The sequence below is a fragment of the Pyxicephalus adspersus genome, chromosome 8 (genome assembly GCF_032062135.1).
Source record: "Pyxicephalus adspersus chromosome 8, UCB_Pads_2.0, whole genome shotgun sequence".
NCBI lineage: Eukaryota > Metazoa > Chordata > Amphibia > Anura > Pyxicephalidae > Pyxicephalus > Pyxicephalus adspersus.
This window is the reverse complement of record NC_092865.1, coordinates 28,499,132-28,519,535: the sequence shown is the minus strand read 5'-3', so window position 1 is coordinate 28,519,535 and position 20,404 is coordinate 28,499,132. Positions and strand designations below refer to the sequence as shown.

Genomic DNA, 20,404 nt, shown 5'->3' with positions numbered 1-20,404 from the left:
TTGCACCTATTGCATAAGGTTTTCAAGGGAGCATATAGGGTAATTTTGTTGTTGTTGTTCATAATTATCAAGCTGTCCAAATCACCATATCCTTTCAGACCTAGATCTTTAGAGCATGCTTTGCAAATGATGGGATTATACACTGTGGACCCCATTGTGCATAGGGCCTTAGAGTCCTGCACTTGGTTCTAGAAGTATGTTTAAGCAATCTATTTTTCATAAATATATCAACTTTTTTACATTTTTTAATTATCCTTTTAATCTATGAAAATGGTTACATAGGTAGGATTTGCCTGAACTTAGGTGAGTAATAAAGCTGACCTTATTGTTGTCTTGTATAACTGACGTGCTTTGTGTTCTTCAAAGCACACCTCTAAGCATGCTGATTGTCCAGCAAAGTGGAACCAGTACACTAATAACACCAGCACACACTGCTTGTTTCCCCTGTTTAGCAGGCATTGGTGGCATCTAGCTCTGACCCCCATCTTGTCTGAGGGCTGCTGTGTGTGCAAATTTAGGAAACTACTGCTCCTGGAGAAAAAGACCCAGGGAGGTCACATGACTGAAACAAAGGTACAATTTCAATGTAGTAATTACTTTAGTTTTACTTTTAAAGACATGTTGGTGAACATGGCAACCATGGACTGTTCTTGTGACTGCTGCATCCTAAATTGAAGTAAATAATCTTAGTGTAAAAGTGTGTTTTGAGAAAGGCTGTACATATGTAACCAATATAAACTGTCACAAGTACAAAACATATTGTAGATATGAAGTGTAAATTACAAATGTTATCAAATGTAATTCCTTACTTTTACTAAAAAAAAACATTACAAATTTTAGAGATGTCAGAAATGTTATTACCTAAAATGAATATGAAATATGGAACAGAAATAATACAAATCTGGAACCTATTGTGAATCCTGCAGCCAAACGTATCCATCCTTCCCACCACTCTTCTTCTGATGGCTCTCTTTATAGTTCTCTTCATTGGCTTCAAATCAAATTCAAGCTTTTGTGCTTTGTTTTCAAATCCCTCCACAGCTCTTGTCCCACTTACCTTTCTGACCTGATACAAAATAAACCACAATCTGCTCTCTCTGCTTCCCCAATGACCTAATAATGACTTCCTCACTCATAACCTCATCACATGCATGGCTCCAAGACTTTTCTAGGGCCATCCCCACTATCTGAAACTACCTTCCTTCATATCATACTGTCATATTTGGTTTGCTCCACTTTCTGCACATTTAAAAAAAAAAAAAAAGCCCTTGGAACCCATCTTTTCAAACTTGCCTACCTGTTATCTTCTGTCTCTGTCTCCATCACTACTTGCCACTATTCCATACGCCCCTCCTATTGTACTACTTTCCCCCACCTTCTGGACAGGGTCTTCTTCTGTATCATCTGTCTGTCATTTGCAACCTCTATTCAATGTGCAAGGCTGCATAATATGTTACCACTTTGTAAAAAAGTTTAATAATAATCTAGTTAAAAATTGAATTTCAGTGATCTTTCCACACACTGTTTAATGCCAATACTAAATATCAAATTGTTTACAGTCAACAATACTTGCCATGTGATCATCTAATATGAATGAGCTGTCAAAGAATAGTAGAGTTCATAACCTAAGTCACCCTCCTCTTTCCTGTGTTGGCCTTACGGTGCAGCTCTCTATCCAGATTATGTCATTAACACTGTTCACCCCCATTAATGTCAGAAAAGAGATTATCCAGCTTTAGCCACAAATTGTGCAGGTTTGCATTTTTAGATGTGCTGACGCAGCCTGGGCATGAATAAAACAGTACGAGGCGCCCATTTAGGCAACAGAAGTAACATTTCCTCAACGTTGATGGTCTTTGGTTGATATTGCTATTGCAAACACAGGTCAAAGAAAGAAGGATGGCGATGAAAAATGTACTCATTACAGGATGCTCATCGGGAATAGGACTGGCTATTGCAGCAAGGCTGGCCAAGGATGATCAGAAGAGATTTAAAGGTAATTGTGTGTGATTGGGAACTGTATTTTTTATGGTACTGATATATGCAGCCTGTGAACAAAGAACATCACAGCAGTTTAGAGAGGTATTTTAGAGGTAACACCAAACCGTTTTAATGCCTAATAATTGCGATCTGTTTGATACTTAATGTAAAATCCATAGGAACATCAAAGATACCTTTATTTCGTAAAGCTTTACAACCTAATGACTTCTTTTTCACCGTCATGAAAACAAAGGAAATGAACAAGGGACAATGTGGATGTTAATCTATGAATATGTATGTATATTTGCATACTCCTTTGTCCCATGTTTGTTCTCCTGCAATACATATGAAGTCAGATGCAGACAGTATGGGATCTTCTGTTCTAATTAGAGGTAAGTCTGGTATATGAATGCGCAGAAGAAGATGGCACCATAACGAATAATAAAACATCTGCTCATTGAAAGTTTAAATAATGGCAGAAGCATTTTTGTAGAAAATAGGATCAGCAATTATTTTTGTGAATAACTGAATTTCCTTAAGATAGTAAGCATGGGATGAGTGATTTCAAACTTTGAGGGCTGATTTTTTTTAAATGGGGAATGTTCGCACAATTTATCCAGTCATGTGAAAAGTAAATCTTATGTTTAAACACAATTAAGTTGATTTGCTAAAAGAATATAGGTTATTCACATAGAAAAGTCTTTTATCCCTTGCAAGGAATATTTCAGTTAACTTAGCCAATGAGATGAAGCTAATCACATGCAAGGAAAAAATTATTTATTTTTTTGGGTTGCACGTGTATTGTATGGATAGTGAATTTCTACCACAGTTGCTAAGCAAATTATCCCGTGCAATGTGATCATTCACCATTGTAAGTGAATTTACTTTTACCTTTGTAAGTCTGAATTCCAGTTTATCGAGTTAGAATTACATACAGTACATATATATAAGCAGCTTGATATAAACAATGCTAGAATTGTGAATTCCAAAAAAAACTTGATTTTATGTATAGTTTGGTATGACATACATGGGAGGCAGTCATATTTGCTTATTACATATGCATAATCCACTTCCTGCTTTGCAGTACTACACAATAGCTGTGCTTTATTCCCCCACCCACAATGAAAATCCAAGGGCCAGTTACCTTAATAAAAGCAATGCCCTCCAACATGTAGATTGAACCACATAGGCTGCCATTGCTTGTCTTTATCCTAAAATGTTGCTTTTTTGGCTCTTTCTGGTCTTAATTCTACATCAAAACAAGTATGTAGTTAAAAATCCTCTGGTAAACTGTTTACTTGCAAAAAATATGTAAATTCTAAGTTAGGCTTCCATTCTAAGCACCTCTGTCAGACAGCACAGGCTGATTCTCGCCCTCTCTCACCACTGCACTGCAGGTAAGTATACAAACCACCAGTGACTGGACAATAGAGGTATAGCAGCACCTCAAATAAGTCATTTCTTACTTTGCTTGACAGTTTTGCTAACCTTTTTTTTAATGTTCATGGTTTGGGGCTATTCTCATGATCCTAAGTTATATACATGTTCGTCATCAGTAAATTTATAATATTTATACATCATAAAAGAGATGGCAGAAGTAGCTCTCTTATAGATGACCCCATCTGCCTGAAATGTATATGACTCATTCAGTCCTGATGTCTAATAAATGCTTCAAGTCCTTGTATTAGCTCAGTGAAACACAGATGATGGTCATTTCAAAGTTTGTTCTTTCCCTGTTCAATTATAAAAGCAGAGTTCCTCTCTTTATTGTTATTGTCCTTATTATTAACAAGGCGAAATATGTGGCAATTGTTAGTCAATTAACAAAAGCAATCTACCAAAAAAATTTTTGATTGACCAACAAATTACTGGTGACTAAAAATCAGCCAATAATTTGATAGCTTTAATACAATTTATTCACTCAAATTAAAATTGAGAGCAGAAGAAAACTATTTCAACAATCTAACTCAAATCAACCCAAACCACCATTTTATGTCTGTTTTGCAATTTGAGAAACAATGTAAATAAATGTTAATGTGCCCTATGTATAGGCAGCCTAAAGCCATATTCAAACTTTGCTGTATAAAAATATCTGAAGGGCAGTTTTTTTTTTAAAGCAGTTAATCTGACATTCACCTAAACATTTCCTGCTAAATAATTATTTACTGCTATTGGAATACATGGACTTGGAGGATTGTACACTAGGTAATGTGTCTGTGAATGTCAGATTTATTGCTATATAAATAGACCTCTATGAAGTCATTTCTGTCAAATTGCTTTCTGGCTTCCCCTAATATTTTCTGTGCGTGCACAGCTTAGTGTAACATTTTGTATGAATCTGTGGTGGGATGAAGTAACTCCCATAGACATTTGTGGGAGTTCTGCCATTCCTGTGGTGCCACTGAAGATGGCTTAGAATTCAGAAAAAGACTGGGCAAAAGGAGAGCAGCAACAAAGGAGTGAACAGGGGGACAACGTGGCCCTCACAGCGCTGGAGGGGTGGGTATATTGGACAGATAAGTAAGATAATAAAATCAGGGTTTCTGCAAGAGTTATATTCTTTTACAAGTCCAGTACAGTAGCAAGGTGCCTGCACTTGCTCTTCTAGCACTTTCAGGCTGCTTAATCTGCCAATGGAGACCCCTTAGCAAAAAACGTTTATCCAGTCAATTTGTGTAGAGGGTCCTGATGTTCTTTTCTATTTCTGGCTAAACGGCATAGCAGCTACACAATCAGCTTCTGCTTATTAGGAAACAATATGTCCCATAATTCCTTGCACTGTATATCATGTACATGGTTGTTTACACTTGTAGTCCTGGCTTTCTGCAAGTGGCGGTGGCTACAAAGTATGACATTCTGACTAGAGCATGAATTGTAGTCACAGGTATGTAGTTCTGTGCAAAAGACAAGATAAGTATGGGGTCTGATTTAACACTTATTTTCGAACAACAAAGTAGGAATGTGTCAGTAAAACTTAACAGTAAAGACTTTAGTGACAACAACTACATATTGACAGCATATTTTTGGTGGAATCCTATTGGTTGCAGACCAATTCACCTAGCATTGCCTTAAAAAATCTGGTATCTATAATGACTTTGTTACACCTTGTATATGAGGCACATAAGGACAGTATTCTCCATATATACCGACATGCAAGGGCACATCACCATGTGATTTCTCTGCTGACAGAAAATTGCATTTCTGAGGAATACATTGTAAAACTAATATTTATCTTGGCTTCTTGCTGCTGTTTTCAGAAGAACGCAAGACAAGCATTATTCTCTGCTGAGCAAACAACGAACATAGTATTTCTTGCCATTTCTGTTCACAAAAACTATGGACACTGAAATTCTATTAATATTTATAAAAGCACCCCATTGTAATATAGAAATCTGGAAGGGAAATCTCATATACAGATATATTTTGTGCTGTATACAGACTGGTTCCCTGTTGTATAGAAATAGTCTCAGCTCACATAATGAAAAGGCTTGATGTTGCATCCGATCTTCAGCAAGCTGCCACCTGCCATTATGACAGTTGCCTGGCAACCGCTGATTGGGATAACATTGATAATAATTGTGTCAATTCCATTATAAAGAATCTACACCAAATATTCTGTTTAATTCTCCAGCAGGATAGTAATTCTTAATCATTTATTACCTGATCCTAAAGCCCAACTCCAGCCAAATAGAGATAGGAGAAGGTGTGGAACCTCTGCTGGGTTTTTATTGCTGCATGTCTACCTATTTGAGAGCTGCAATAAAATCCTGCTGTCCTAAGTAAAGTTTTGCACTATAAAGCAGTCTAATGTAAAGTCTTTGCCTCCTATTATTTTCATAGAAATTGGGTAGGTACTTCCCCCACCTCTTAGATTGTAGGTTCTTGGGGGCAGGGTCCTCTCCTCCTCCTGTGTCACTGTCTGTATCTGTCTGTCATTTGTAACCCCTATTTATTGTACAGTGCTGCGTAATATGTTGGCGCTATAAAAATCCTGTAATATATTAATAATAATAAAATATAATGCAACTAAAACAAAGAAACATGAGAGATGAACCATGATATCTTGCTGTGCATGTAATGCCTGGAAGCCCAGTCATATTCCCATATACTGGATGAGCCTGAACGTTTGTGCCTTCTGAGAAAAAATGATATTTGGGTGTCAGAGTAAAACATGTTTCTAATCTATATATGTGCCGACTGTTCCTGCTATACTCATTTAACCTCCATTTGTCCCAGTGTTGCAGCACATTTAGTTTTTATCTCAAACATAACATTCTATCACTATGCAAATAGTGGACAGGAATAGTGGACAGTGCACAGGAAGTTCCAATCTGCTCACTACTTTTTTTTTTTTTTTTTATAGAATCTCGCATAACGTGATCCACTAAACAAAAACCTTGTGCTCAATAAAAAAGTGTAAGTGCACTATTGTGATCCCTCCTCCAAAGAGGAAGGGCAACCCAATTTCCCCAGCCCCCCCGAAGCGAAGCTCCTGACGAGGGCTGGGTAATGAGTCCATCCAGCTGAAGCTGAAATGGACCTATTAGCCCCTCTGACTGAAGTCAGACGGGGTCCTTTTCTCTATGGGACTGCATAAGCAGTCCCAACAGATACTAGGCTGGGAGCTCTCCCCAAGAGACACTCCCAGTAAGGGAGAGTACTTGGCCATAAAGCCAAAGTACTCCCCATGGCTTTAGGGCTAGCTTATAAGGGAATAGCACCCTCCATCAAAAAGTGGCACACAAATACCACACCAGTGATTGTGACAACGAAAAAATACATAAAAAAATAAGTGCTCGGTGCATAACACACTGGGCAAGAGTATAAAAATTGCCATCTGCACTAGCCGTAGCTAATGCAGAATGAAGGCTAAATGTGCTAAAATCAGCATGTGATGTGCCAAAATGATTTTAAGGTACCTCTAGATCGCCACTCCAGAGGGACGACACTAAGCGAGATTCCGCTAGCTTAGTAGCTGATAGCCAGACCAGGGGTTCCCCGCTCCAACCAGGGGGACAGTCCACTATCTGGGAGCTCCTTATCAGGGCAGGCCCCATGTCTCTCTCTGGTGGACGTGAGCCAGAGGAATTACCATAGGGCGGCCCCTTACAGAGCTACACCATCAAGCAGGCCATCCTAACAGAGGTACTAGTGCACTGCATTCTTGCCAGGAATACAGCTCCGTTCCACCCTGAACACTGGAAGGATTAGGTACTACACTTGATCTTAGCCAAAAGGCCGAGAAGCGATCTGCTCACTACTGAGTCACCAGACATTCAGATATATGTTTAAATTTGATCAAATTAATGTAAATGCCTGTTATGTGAGTTTGTGTTTTCAAACCATTGGAGTTAGAGAGATTTAGGTGGTTTGCATATGTTCATAATGAGAATAGCCAAATGCATATGTGGGATATCCTTAAGAAAATATGGACATGACAAGAACATGAAAATGTAAATGTAACATCAATATTTTTCACAATTTGTAATCCCAGAATGTGTACAGTCAACCTGTAAAATGCTTCAGTTCTGTATTCTATTTACATGTTATTTACATTTTCTTTTGGTTGTATCTAGTTTATGCAACTATGAGGAATCTGGCAAAGCAAGATGATCTTCTAAAAGCTGCTGAAGAGCATGTGGGGAAAACCCTGGAGATAAAACAGCTGGATGTGTGTAGTGAAGAATCCATCAGGAATTGTGTCAACAGCATTCCTGATCGCAGGGTTGAAATTCTAGGTAAGGCACCATGATGTTCATATGACTTGATCATTGTTTAATGGAAGTTCTTTCCAACCAATGTAGGGATGTTATAATGTATTGTTATGCATGTGTTTATTATGGTGTGTTCTAATAAATAATACTCTTTAATCAACTTTACCAAACACAGAGGCATCTCAACAAAATGTGGGCACTAAGGCTACATACACATGTGCAATGGTTCTCGTCTGATAATTGGCTCAGGGCCAATATCGGACAAGAATCTTGTGTGTGTACAGCGCTCATCGTCCATAGTCCGAATGACTGTCCTGGCAGATCCACGGACAGTTGACGACGAATGATCATAATGCAAGTGAAGCGGGAGAAAGTGCCGCAGGGTGCCGTGCTGTCGTTCTCCCCCTCCCCTCTCCATAGAGCAGAACGCTGCTGTATGTACAGCACTTGCTCATGCATCGTGCAGTCATTAGTTGTTGGAAAGGATCATGACCCTTGAGATGCCAGAAATTCATGGCTGTTCTCAGTCCTCTGCACACTTCCTAGGTTAAAACAGGGAGCATCATCCTAGTTCGGATCTTTACATTTGCATCCTTTGGACTTTACATTAATTACAATGTGTGTTGTGGAGACTATACTATGGTAGGGGTTTGATTAAGTAACAAAAGACATTTGTGAAAGTATCTGGGTTAAGACCGAAGGTTCACAAATGTGCTATGTGTTGTCAGCCTACAAAAAGAATTAGCAGCTGAGTGCATTTCAAGCACAACAACTGGGATTTTTCTGTTCCTTTTCTGTTCTGTGAAAGGTCAATTGATAGTCGTTTGATGTGCATGTATCGTGTGTGTGTGTGTGTGTGTGTGTGTATATATGTATGTATATATATATAAATAATATATATATATATATATATATATATATATATAATGCTACATTTTTAGGTGGAAATTGCCATTTTTCATCATGTCTGCTTTATTCACAAAATCCCTAACATTATTCCTACAAGCGTTCCCTATTTTATAAAACTGAGAGGGTTGTGGGTGCTGGTTGTAGAAACACAAAGGTCTTCCAAACCACAAGGTAAAGATTGTACACTGTCTACAGCTAGCAATAAACTGATATATTTTCATCAACATTCAGTACACGTACAACAAATATTTGCAGTGCTGTAATTCTCTGATACATGATATTTACTGTGTAATTTATTGCCAAGGACATAGTGAGTTGGTATTATATCATGCAATGCAGTCAACTCACAGTTCATTTTATGAATACTTACAATCATATTTGTGAGCTAAAACAAAGCCATCTACATAGATGAAGAATTCATAGTCCTGATATATAATGCAGAAGGAAATTTATGTAGGAAAACAGGACAGAGCTTATATTTGCTAAATGGGTTTGGATGTGTTGTGTTGTAAAGTATGAATTTTGTATACGTTGTATAATATATGGAAGTGAATGTGTGCTTTATGTTTAGGATGTAAACAAGATGCAAAGCCGCATAGCATGTCTTGTTCCTAACTTTATATGTTGTAAATCTTTATCACCCACAGTTAGCAACGCAGGAATGGGACTTATTGGCCCCATTGAATGTCAAACCATTGAAGAAATGCAAAATGTAATGGACACAAACTTTTTTGGACTGGTCAGACTATTGAAAGAGATATTACCAGACATGAAAAAGAAAAAGAGCGGACACATTGTTATAATAAGCAGTGTGATGGGGATACAAGGTAAAAGAGATTTGGTACCATGAGAATACACTAGAACAATTAAATTGTCCCTGTAGTTGTAGATGTGGCGATCAATGAACTAATATTTCACTTGCTTTTTTTTTTTCAAAAAATGTTTGGGAATTACCAAAATATGATAAATATAAAGTAAATACATAACATTGTATGTGAAGCAAAGTATTACTAGTCCTAGGAGTAGAGTCTATGTTATGCTTGAAACAGAAGATAGAAGGTAATGAGGGTCTTCCATATCCCCAGGGGACAAATACCCACCTCTTTGACTATGATGTAACAGGCACCAAACAGATGAGAAAATAGAATAACGAAAGATAGAAAGAACAGAAAAAGAGGAGAGGGATTAAAGGGAGGCAATAGCAACTAAAGTTGGAGTTGCCCCTTTATTAAGAAGGTGTCACATCATTAATAAGGATTTTTCAAATAAGGGTGATAGAAAGTACTGGACCCAAGGTAACCATTAGGTTAACATTAGGTCAATTAGGTCACGGTGTCCAATTGTTGCGCTATACACTTCATTGAGAAAGAGTCCAGGAAACACCTCATAAAAGCAAAGTGTAGATTTCCTAGCTTTTGTTACGCATTGTTTGGCAGCAGTAAAAATTTATCCACAAGATGGAATTGGCTTGAGGTAAGTGAGTCAGGTTTCCAGTTTAGCAAGGCCATCACGGGATGTCTAGGGATAGTCCCTTGAAATATTGAGGCCAAAAGGTTAGACCACTAACGATTCGCACTAGATATGCACTAGGGACCCTGGGTGTGGGCAACCTCCAAAACATTGAGAGGGGTTTCCTGGTGTCCATTTTTTTAGTCTTTTAAGCCGCTTGCCCTTTGTGGCTGATTTCAAACTAAAACCCTGTGGATACAGGCTAGATAAATGGATTTACTCCAGTAACATAGAAAATATATGTAAGACTTAACTAGATGAATGTTTTTTTTAACATGACTCCCTACATATGAAATAAGCATATGTCTGTTTTTACAGGTATTCTATTTAATGATGTTTACGCTGCCTCCAAGTTTGCTGTTGAAGGCTTCTGTGAAAGTCTTGCAATACAGGCACTGAAGTTTAAACTGCAGTGAGTATGGCTTTTAAAACCTAAAACATGAATATAAGGTTTATAGTAAATGTGGATCCAGCTGAGATTTGAAAAGCAGAAGAGCGGAGCAAAAGAGTCCGCACAGTAGAAATCTTTAAGAAATGGGTATAAGATTGGGAGACGGGGTGGGATCAAGGGAATTTAAAAAAATAATGGCAGCTCATTGTTAGGGTTTTTTATACAGAGAGCTCAAGAAAAGACAAATCGAGGTCAGTTGCAGTAAAGCAGACACGTAGAAGTAGAAAATGGTCCTAGTCCTTAAGATAATCATAATGATTGTCATATAGCATTTTATTTAGCTGAATTCTCTCTTTATTGTATTTTAGCCTCAGCCTAATTGAACCTGGCCCAGTCATCACAGAATTTGAAAGGAAAGTATATGAAGATGGAATGAAAATGGATCTTTCTGGAGCAGATAAGGAAACCGCAGAGATGTTTACCAACGTTTATCTTAAAAACTATAAATCAATCTTCCAGAGCCTGGGCCAGACAGCTGAAGATGTGGCAGAGGTAATACCATTACAATATCTTCCTGATCTGGCAAACCTAGAATGGATTTCTTCAACATTCTTTGCTAGCAAATGTTTTAAATCCTGAAACAGATCCATTCCAGGTTTGCTGGATCACCCAGCTTTACTAATGAAAGTGTAACCTCACCAGCCCTGGAGAGCTTTAAAAAAATCAGGCCCACTGAGAGAGCCCTCATCACAGAAAGGCTCTCAGAATGAGTATAATATAAAACCTATACTAAATGCGGAGGCTGCCTATCAGGATTTAGCTCTTGAGGCACTATAAAAGCCTTGGAACCTGTGTTACTCAGCCATTTTTTTGTAAATGTTCTGAGAAGATAATATGACATTATTTTTGCCCATCAAATATCCAACACTCAGTGATATGCACATCATAACCTGTGCTAATTAGTTGGATCAGTGTATGGCGGGTGAGGGGTCCTTTTACAATCCCATGTCCACAACCCATTGCACAGCTACTCAGAAACCAAATTAGCTTTATTTAGATGTTATGTGTCCTGAAGAATTTACTTTCATTGGCATCATGTGGGTGCTCCTGTGAAATAATTTTCTCCTTTTACTTTTTAGCACACAATGAAGATTATTCTCTCCGATAACCCACCTTTCCGTCACCAGACAAATACCCTTTACACTCCAATGACAACGCTAAAATATGCTGACCCAAATGGTGACTTACCTATTGATACTTTCTACAAGATGGTCTTTCAACATGACAAAATTTTTAATGCAAGCCTTAATTTCATCAAACTGCTGAGATGGAGAAGTAAAAAGAGTTTTGACCTTGGGAAAAATCATTCTTAAGAGCCACTGAGTGTATCTATGTTGTATATTTGATCACTTTCTATGCAAAATGATTAACCCTAACCACGTCAGTGTTCATGGAAAAGGCAGCAGTGAATGGTTTTTACCATAAATTAGTAAATCAGTCCAGATTTCCAAAGGCTTTGTAGAACTGTTCGTGACACCAAAATGAAATACATGGTGTATATTTAACAGTTTTCGAGATAACATGGAATGCACTAAGATACCCAACATCCACCACATAGATCCATACCACATAGATCCACATCACATGGTTACCTACCTTCCACAGCCGTTCTGCAAAGATCAATGGAACAGTCCAACTGTTGTCAAACATACCACACGTATGTATGGTTTTGTAGCTTTACCAGATTTCACCACCAGCGGTATGTCAAACTGCATTTCCTATTTCCTTAGTAATGCATAACTCAACGTCTTAACAGTTTTCAACTGCAGTGCTTTTATAAAAGCAATAGTGTTCCTTTAAAACACGCACATTAGCCAAACTCTCTATTTTTTGTATTTTTCATTTGTAAATATATTGTAAGTTGTGTTGTTTGTTTGTTTGTTTTTTTATTGTGAAATATGAACAGTTCTGTTTATAGGTCAATGGAAACAAGACATACAAATATTACTGATTAGTGTAAAAATGAAGTTGTTCCAAACAATGCCAGAACAATTATTACAATCTGCAATATGACAAGCAGGCTGTCTGTTCAAACAAATATCATTTCTGGTTTAGAAAGATGATACACCCTAAATCTTTTTTTGCCTAGGTGCCCTAAATACCAGGGTGCTAAAACAAGCAAGTTTAGACACCACTGAAAAGGTCCCCTGCAGACCCACCTCCTGCACATTCCTACTGGCCAAAAAAGACGATCCATCCTAAAGCCAAACCCAATAGAAATGTGTATGAGAGGCCAGATCGTAACATTACTAGTAGAGCCATGGGACTCTTTATATCTAGATTTTGTACTGACGTGCAAGAAAATATTTATTTTACATTAGAAACATTGAGCTCATCCCTACAATGGTTGTACACATTTTTACACATTAACAAATGTCAAAGCAAGTACAGAATTTGCAAAAACAGACAAGATAAATCTAAAATGGTCATAAATCTGCTGAGCCTAGCATATGGAATAATCAGTGAGTTCCATCAGCATATACAGTTGAGCTATTTTTTCCACAGGTTGACACTTTAGGAATTTGCATCTGGTAGAGCTATTATAGCAAGGAACTCCTCCACTGCTAAGGAGATGTGTAGTAATAGGTGGAGAATGTGAATCTTCTGTGTTAGAGGAGTGTACTGATAGGAACATAGGTGGAAAAATCATAAAACATTGATAGGAGAAAAAAAAAAATAGGGAGGTGGAAAATAGACTAAAGATAACAAAAGGACAAAAACTGTTAATCCATTTTAAGTCTTTTTTTCCTATTAAAGCCACGGGTCTTTGTAAAAACCGAAAGATTTCCGGGGTTTTAAATAATTTTCTTTCTTGGATTTAATTTTTTAAGTGAGATGTTCCATTTGCTGCATTTCTGTTTTCTAGCAAAGCACTTTATTTGGAGGTTCAGTTCCTTACATTGCAGGCTTTTGCTGCATTGACTAGGTGTACCAGGTGGAATTTGTTGTCATTTTAGTGGCGTGTTATGTTACAACAGATATACTGCAAGTTTTTTTTGCAAGAGACACATCCATGAGGCTTTTGGTGGTGGTTTTTATAATAAGTCATAGTTGGGGATATTCTGAGAAATTATGGGGTAGAGGGCCTTTCAATTCTTGGCTGAAAAACTTGGTTATATATAATACAACACATGTGTACTTTAATGATATACAAGTTAAATAAAGAGGAAAAAAAAATAAATACATAGTAACTAGTATAAATAAATATAGTTTTATCAGCGGGACCCATAGTGCTTTGCACAGTTGTATTAAATGCCATGGAAATACAAAACATGTGTTTCTGTTAATTACAATAGAATACTAGGGAGCCTATAACACGTAGATGTCAATCCAGTCTTAATGGTTAACTAACGTGGAAAAAATAGCAAGTTTTCAAGACCCATGGTCCCACTAAACAATCCGATATTTTAATGGCAAGCCGTATAACCCATAGGTAGCCTGAAGCTGGCCATTATCAGACATCTTTGTTAACAGTAAAACTGCAAATGAATAAACTTCCAACCCCTATTTTGAGCAATGTGTCATTATGTATTTTTTGACCTTTTAATCAAGTATCTGATCATTCGTTATCTGCTGCATACACAACCTGATTATCTCAAGAGATGTCTGGAATAGCTGCTAGGAGAAGTTGGGTTATGAATGGACAGATTTACCTGTTAAATCCTGCAATTACAACATTTATTTGCCAAGTCCATTTGTCACTTTATGTCACATGATCCAGTAGTACTATCTATTTTCATATTTTACACACAATGAAAGACGATTCAGCAATATATATGGTTTCTGTACAAACTGAAGTAGTAAACATATCAGCTTCCTCTAAAAGTTGATAACTATTTTTCTGTGAGTAACATGCTCCAATTTCACCCCAGCTTTTATTTCTGCTCCATCCTCCTGTGGTATTAGAGTTTAATAGGTGACGCAGCACAGCCTGACAACAGAGTAGAAGACAATACATTTCTGCAGCTTTCCTTTTCTAATCCTGTGTACAATATTGTAATTTAAAACAGAATTTTTCATGATATTAAAATGTTAGTGTTTGGATAATAATAAAAATGTTTCTACTCCTTGCTTCTTTCTTTTATTGTACCAACTTTTTTTAAGGGATTCGTTTTAAATTTGATATACCTAGGCATGGTTATAGGCAGACTCATAGCCTGTAAAACTTATTTTTAATAGTTTAAAAAATTCCTATGCATAATGTATAGAACCTTCATGGCAATTTTTGCATGTTTGTGCAGTAGGTTGTCCCTTCAATTGCTCGGATTACCAAGCTGCAATACCAATAACCTGATGCTGACTAACTAAAATGTAATTTTTATTTTGAAAATTTTAAAGAATATTTTACTATTTTGAAACCATCTATTACTGTATAAAAATCAGTAAAACGCAAGAAAAACAAAAACAAAAAAACTTTATGGAGCCTAGGCATTCATTAACTTCTAGAGCAAGCTGTGCTTTGATATGCAAACAAACAATTGCAGTTTGTCCTGTCATTAAAGAGTAAAGCTACGTACACACTTCCAATTATTATCGTTGAAAAACGAACGACGAACGATCCTGCACGATATCGACGAACGATCGTATAGCACCGATCCTGCACATAGAGATAACGACACGATCGTTACTAGATATTGTACACACAATAGATACGATCGTTTGAGCGATAGAGGAACTATGTGCACGACAGGAAAGTGAACGAACGTTCGTTCATTACGCATGCTCAGCCCATGGACGATCAACGAACGAGCGTACACACGAACGATGTTCAACGATCGTCGTCCAATCCGATCCACCGGTCCGGTCGTTCGTTCGTTTCCAGCGACTTTCCTCGTTCGTCGGCGTCGTTGGTTACTTTTTTACGAACGATTTTTTGCCCAATCGATCGTTCGTCGTTCGATTGGAACGATAAAAATTGGAAGTGTGTACGCACCTTTACAAGAAGTTGCAGAAAGAGCTCAGTCCTTTAGATCACCCACAACCTCAGCTGTGTTTAGCAAAAGATTTATTCTGCCAGTCATGCAAACCACCCCCCACCTCCCATCATCAAGCCTCCATGCTGCACACAAGCATGCAGGGAAGCCCTGTTCCTATCTAGTAGTTGTCTGTATGTCCGATGTCCTTAACTTGGAGACTACCTGTAGCCAACAAAGTCTGCTAATAATAATAATATGAAAGGCATGTAAATGTAATATAAGGTAGCAGACCGCAACTCAAAGTAATCGCCCATGCTTTATTTCTCTAATGATGCTATACTACCACACACAAAGAAAAATAAAGTAAATTGGTGAACAATTTGTTAGTAACAAACTGTACATTGAGCCAAAAAACATTTTTTAAGTCTTGTACAGACTGGGGAATGATTACATAATTTTTAATGCTGTCTGGGATCCATTAGTAGGATTCACCCCAACAATCTTCTAAGCAACAACATCAACAATCAGGATGCCAGGGAAAATCTGCAACATAGAAACAAACAGATAAATGTAGTTCATAAATTGAGAGTTAATATGGCTGCCATTGTTGAATTGTATGTAAAATATTATACCTTGGTTCTGATTCTCTGCCTTTACCTTCTATATCAGTGACCTGGAATTAGTATACAGCTCAGGTGGTCAGCGAATTGTCACAATGTTATCTCCATGCTTGTTTCAGGTGTGAGACTGAATCTACCGCCACCAAAAGATCAGCTTTATATCAAATCAACATTCTGTAGGAGTTCAGCAATGGCAGCTCACATCATCCCTCAGTATGGGCACACTTTAGTACTAAAGTCCAAGCTAGCAAAAAAGCTTCCCCACTCTATTAACTAACAAAAAATGTGTACTTTTTACACTCCATGAGAATATCAAGTTAAGATTACGATTTTACCAAAACCAAATGGCACTCGCTGAGTTCTGGTGTCACTTTAAAACAAAACCGGAGAAAACAGCCTTTGTTCCAGCTTTGTTTTTACCCTGCACCAAGGAATTAAATGTTACCCAAATCACATTGTGGGTGATGTCAGTCAGGGTCAGGAAAGACAAATCCAGTGAAAAGGAGGAAGCAAAACCAGAAGTCCAGGATCCAGACTTACCACCCACTAGGGATGTTATAAATAGAAAAGCTGCTTGTACAGACCAATTCTGGATTTTCATTTCTTTGAAGCCCCCTTTCGGGTTTGGCGACATTCAGCTGTAGTTTCTCAGTGTGATCAGCCAGAGACTACAATTCAGTGCAATAGACAATGGAACTGGTGGTATAGGAGCACATAAAGGATTTATACATAAAAGTACAATGGAGGTACACAAAGGGCCTTTTCCAATACAGAAAGGAAGAGCCAGGGCTGAAATGAACTGCACATTTCTGCCACAGGCACACCCGCAAATCCAACCTCTCCCACTCAAGTGAATGGGGGGGGTTGTTGTGATCCATTGTTAGCATGTGGCTGTAGCAGATCCATTGCATGGTTCCCAGGACCAAGTCGCTGGTTAACATAATTATTTCTTCAAAGTTTACACCAAGAGAGTAAATAACCAATAAATTATCCAGTGTAAGGACAGTTGGTACCAAGACAAAAGCGGAGAGGAAATACGAAAATAATGAGAGGTGAAAAAAATGACACCTCTAGGCAACAACATTCAAAGATATTTTTTTTTTTTTTTTTTTTTAATATCTATGGGGAGAGTTTTCCCTTTATCAACGTTGCCAGGAAATTAAGTCAGACACCAGGGTATAGCTATCAATGAAGAGCAGGAACAAGACTTAGAATTGGTAAGGCTGGCTGGAGCTATACCTTGCTGCACCCCCACCGTCCAATAACAGCCCCTTCCCAGCTTATCCTGCCCCCTACTAACCCAACCAACCCCTCACTCCCACCACACCAACTGGCTGCAGACTCACTGCACTCCCTTTATGGAAGTGGCCCGCAGCGTGTGACGTCACGACGCGCCAGCGCAGCAAAGCCATGGTAACCTGGACGTGGGTGCGCTTCCGGAAGTGGAGAGCAGTACGCCGCGCTTCCCCCAGACGCCGCTTCCGGTCGGAGAAGGTGGCTCTCTTAGCCGGGATGTTCCTGTGACCGGCACCAACCCGCTTCTTCTTTGCTTCCCGAGCCGTCTCTCCGGTCCGCTCTGCGTGCAGCCTTGGAGCTCCGATCATGTTGTGAGGAGAAACCAGCGTACCGCGCGCCGCGAACGAGGAACTATAGTTTACGGTCGCCCGACGGATACAGGGAGTTACTTTTTAACGGATAGGCGAAGGACCCCGGTGACAGCGGCTATTTCCCTTTTATTCCAGGCCCCCGCTCTTCCCCGCCGCCCCGGAGACATGGCCTCCTCCTCCGGGAACGATGACGACCTCACCATCCCCCGGGCTGCTATAAACAAGATGATTAAAGAGACTCTGCCCAGCGTACGGGTGGCCAATGATGCCCGGGAACTGGTGGTGAACTGCTGCACTGAGTTCATTCACCTCATCTCCTCCGAGGCCAATGAGATCTGCAACAAGTCGGAAAAGAAGACTATTTCCCCAGAACATGTCATCCAGGGTGAGTGCACAGCCCGGGAATGGGGGCAGAGCTCTCCAATGTGCCCATGTACCCACCCCATGTGCCCATGTACCCACCCCATGTGCCCATGTACCCACCCCATGTGCCCATGTACCCACCCCATGTGCCCACCTTGTGCCTTCCAATCACTACAATACACAGTGACCGATAATAATCATCCAGCCATTGCCAGCCACTGACTGCCAGATATACATCAGATATTAGAGAGAGCAGGCTCACATTTCAGAGAGACAGCAGCTTCTGACCTCTGATATGAGACAGCCACACCTGGACCAGATATTAGAGACACGGTAAGGGTTGCAAACACACTTTAGACAACAGAAATGTCGTGTGCGCCTTCGTTAAGATTGTGACATGTATAGCAGCCCCTCAATGTTGTTTATAAATCAAGTATGGTCTATCAATTAACAAGGACCATGTATGACTACTATGCGTGTCAATGGAGGAGAGCACAGCAGGGTGCTGCTCAGTTGTCCTCCCTTATTCATAGAACAGAATGGGTACAGCTCTTGCTTGTTTATCTGTTACTGGAAAAGATCATAAAATATTGTTTCCAGTGACAAAAATCCTATGTGTATACATAAGCTAAGCCTTACCTTTGTATATTGGTGATCCAGACATTGCATATATATTGCATCCTGTTATTGACAGACATACATGTGCAGTGTTCTCCCCAGCCCCTTTTAGCTGGGTGCACCACCCGCCTGTTTTTGGAAGGTTATTGAAGAGTCAGATTACTATATGGAGGCAACCACCGCCTACAATTTCTTCACACCAGGTTTAAAAAAAATTTCTGTTAAACACTCATGTGATCTGAACTAGTCAGGGATTGTCACAACTGCACCAGGTATATCAGATCCAGGGACTGTCATACATCCAATGCCTATCAGCAGAAATCTCCTTGCAGATGCTGATCTGATGCATGCTGCGTTCATTCCTAATATTCTTATAGAAAAAGTTAATAGCAGTGAGGAAGTAATACGTTTCATAGAACCCTCTGTTGACTCCAGTGACATGATGGAGAAGACAATTCTGAAACTAAAGATGGGGTCTGTCATCTGATAATACCTTTTATTTGACTAAACTCAGCTTAGTAATGGTGCAGCCTTAATAAGGGGAATTGGGGGGAATGATACCTTTCCTAAATAGTACGTCGAATAAATGCCAATCCCATAGTACTTGGAAGTAATTAAAATAGAGTAGAGAAAACGTTTTTTTTTTCTGCAAAAGTACGATTGTATTGAAGCATGAAGTAAATATAAATTTATTAATTGTATATTTGCTTGATGTTTCAATACAATATTAGTAATGGTGCAGCTTTTATATTAAATGTACACAAAGGCAAGATAGTTCACATTCATATGTATTAAAAGACTTAATATTTGTGCATACATGAATGAAGTCAGTGTTCAACCCACAAATTTTTTTAAGCCGAGTGTTAAGAAATTGTAGGTGGGTGGCAGGCCCTGTACTGTGACCCAACTCTTCAGTAACCACTGAAAAATGCTGGGTGGTGCGCCAGGGTAAAAGGGGCTGGGGAGATCACTGGGTGAAGTATACACTTTCCAGAAATACTATTATTATTATTAATAAACAGGAAATATATATCGCCAACATATTATGCAGCGCTGTACATTAAATAAGGGTTTCAAATGACAGACCGTGACACAGGAGGAGGAGAGGATAAGGTATATGTGATCTGATATTTGTGTATGTGATCTCTGAGAGTATATCCACATGGGGTGTTTATAACCTGCAGAATCTGGTAATTGTTCTCTGTCAGTGCAGGTCTATTTCTCAGCAGGGTTGCTGAATACACTGGCAGTAGAGGGGAAAACTCTCATTTGCGTATGAAACAATATCAAAAGCAAGTATTAAAAAAGGTAAAAATGTCAGTTTTTGATGGAAACTTGAATAAGTTTCCATAGTTCCTTATATTATGATTTCCAGTCGGTTTCTCAGACATTTTGGTGTGTGTGTGTTTTATTGAATATGGTGTGTGTCTTCTTATTTCATATCATGTAAACTGTTCATTTTGATGACTAACTTGGAGCAGCGCTGTCTGCTGGTGGCCATCTGCCCATTACATTCCCCTGAGACTTGCTGATAAGTCCCACTTTATACAGCCAGTAATATATCACATTTTATGTCTGCTTAAATCATAAACCTGATGACCGCTTGATAGATAAAGCAACATCTCAATCCTTAGTCAAATATTCCACATTGACTTCTTGATGTCTAACTAGGTTTTTCATTGCATGTGTTTAACACGGCTTAATCCTAATCATGGAT

At 38.7% G+C, this 20,404-nt stretch overlaps 2 protein-coding genes and 1 pseudogene across 2 annotated transcripts in view; 2 read left to right on the top strand and 1 right to left on the bottom strand.

The window, feature by feature from the left end:
• The first annotated feature begins 1,806 nt into the window (after window positions 1–1,806).
• LOC140336630 (retinol dehydrogenase 8-like) lies at window positions 1,807–14,634 on the top strand. Its single transcript, XM_072419871.1, has 6 exons — window positions 1,807–1,996; window positions 7,557–7,718; window positions 9,251–9,430; window positions 10,431–10,524; window positions 10,872–11,055; window positions 11,643–14,634. Exons 1-6 carry the CDS (start codon window positions 1,900–1,902, stop codon window positions 11,874–11,876), a joined length of 951 nt encoding a protein of 316 aa, XP_072275972.1. The 5' UTR covers window positions 1,807–1,899; the 3' UTR covers window positions 11,877–14,634.
• Window positions 7,121–7,230, bottom strand: LOC140337509 (U2 spliceosomal RNA; annotated as a pseudogene).
• Window positions 14,635–17,812: 3,178 nt separating the features above from the next.
• Window positions 17,813–20,404, top strand: part of DR1 (down-regulator of transcription 1) — a 9,477-nt gene continuing 6,885 nt past the window's right edge. The window contains exon 1 of the mRNA XM_072419870.1: window positions 17,813–18,091. Coding sequence (XP_072275971.1) covers window positions 17,872–18,091 — 220 coding nt within the window. The 5' untranslated portion in view covers window positions 17,813–17,871. The remainder of the gene's footprint in view (window positions 18,092–20,404) is intronic.

Bases quoted from the DNA above. Each gene is read 5' to 3' on its own strand.
- LOC140336630 (XM_072419871.1), top strand. From the start codon at position 1,900: ATGGCGATGAAAAATGTACTCATTACAGGATGCTCATCGGGAATAGGA. The intron at 1,997-7,556 runs GTAATTGTGTGT...GGTTGTATCTAG, and splicing joins TGATCAGAAGAGATTTAAAG to TTTATGCAACTATGAGGAAT. The intron at 9,431-10,430 runs GTAAAAGAGATT...CTGTTTTTACAG, and splicing joins CAGTGTGATGGGGATACAAG to GTATTCTATTTAATGATGTT.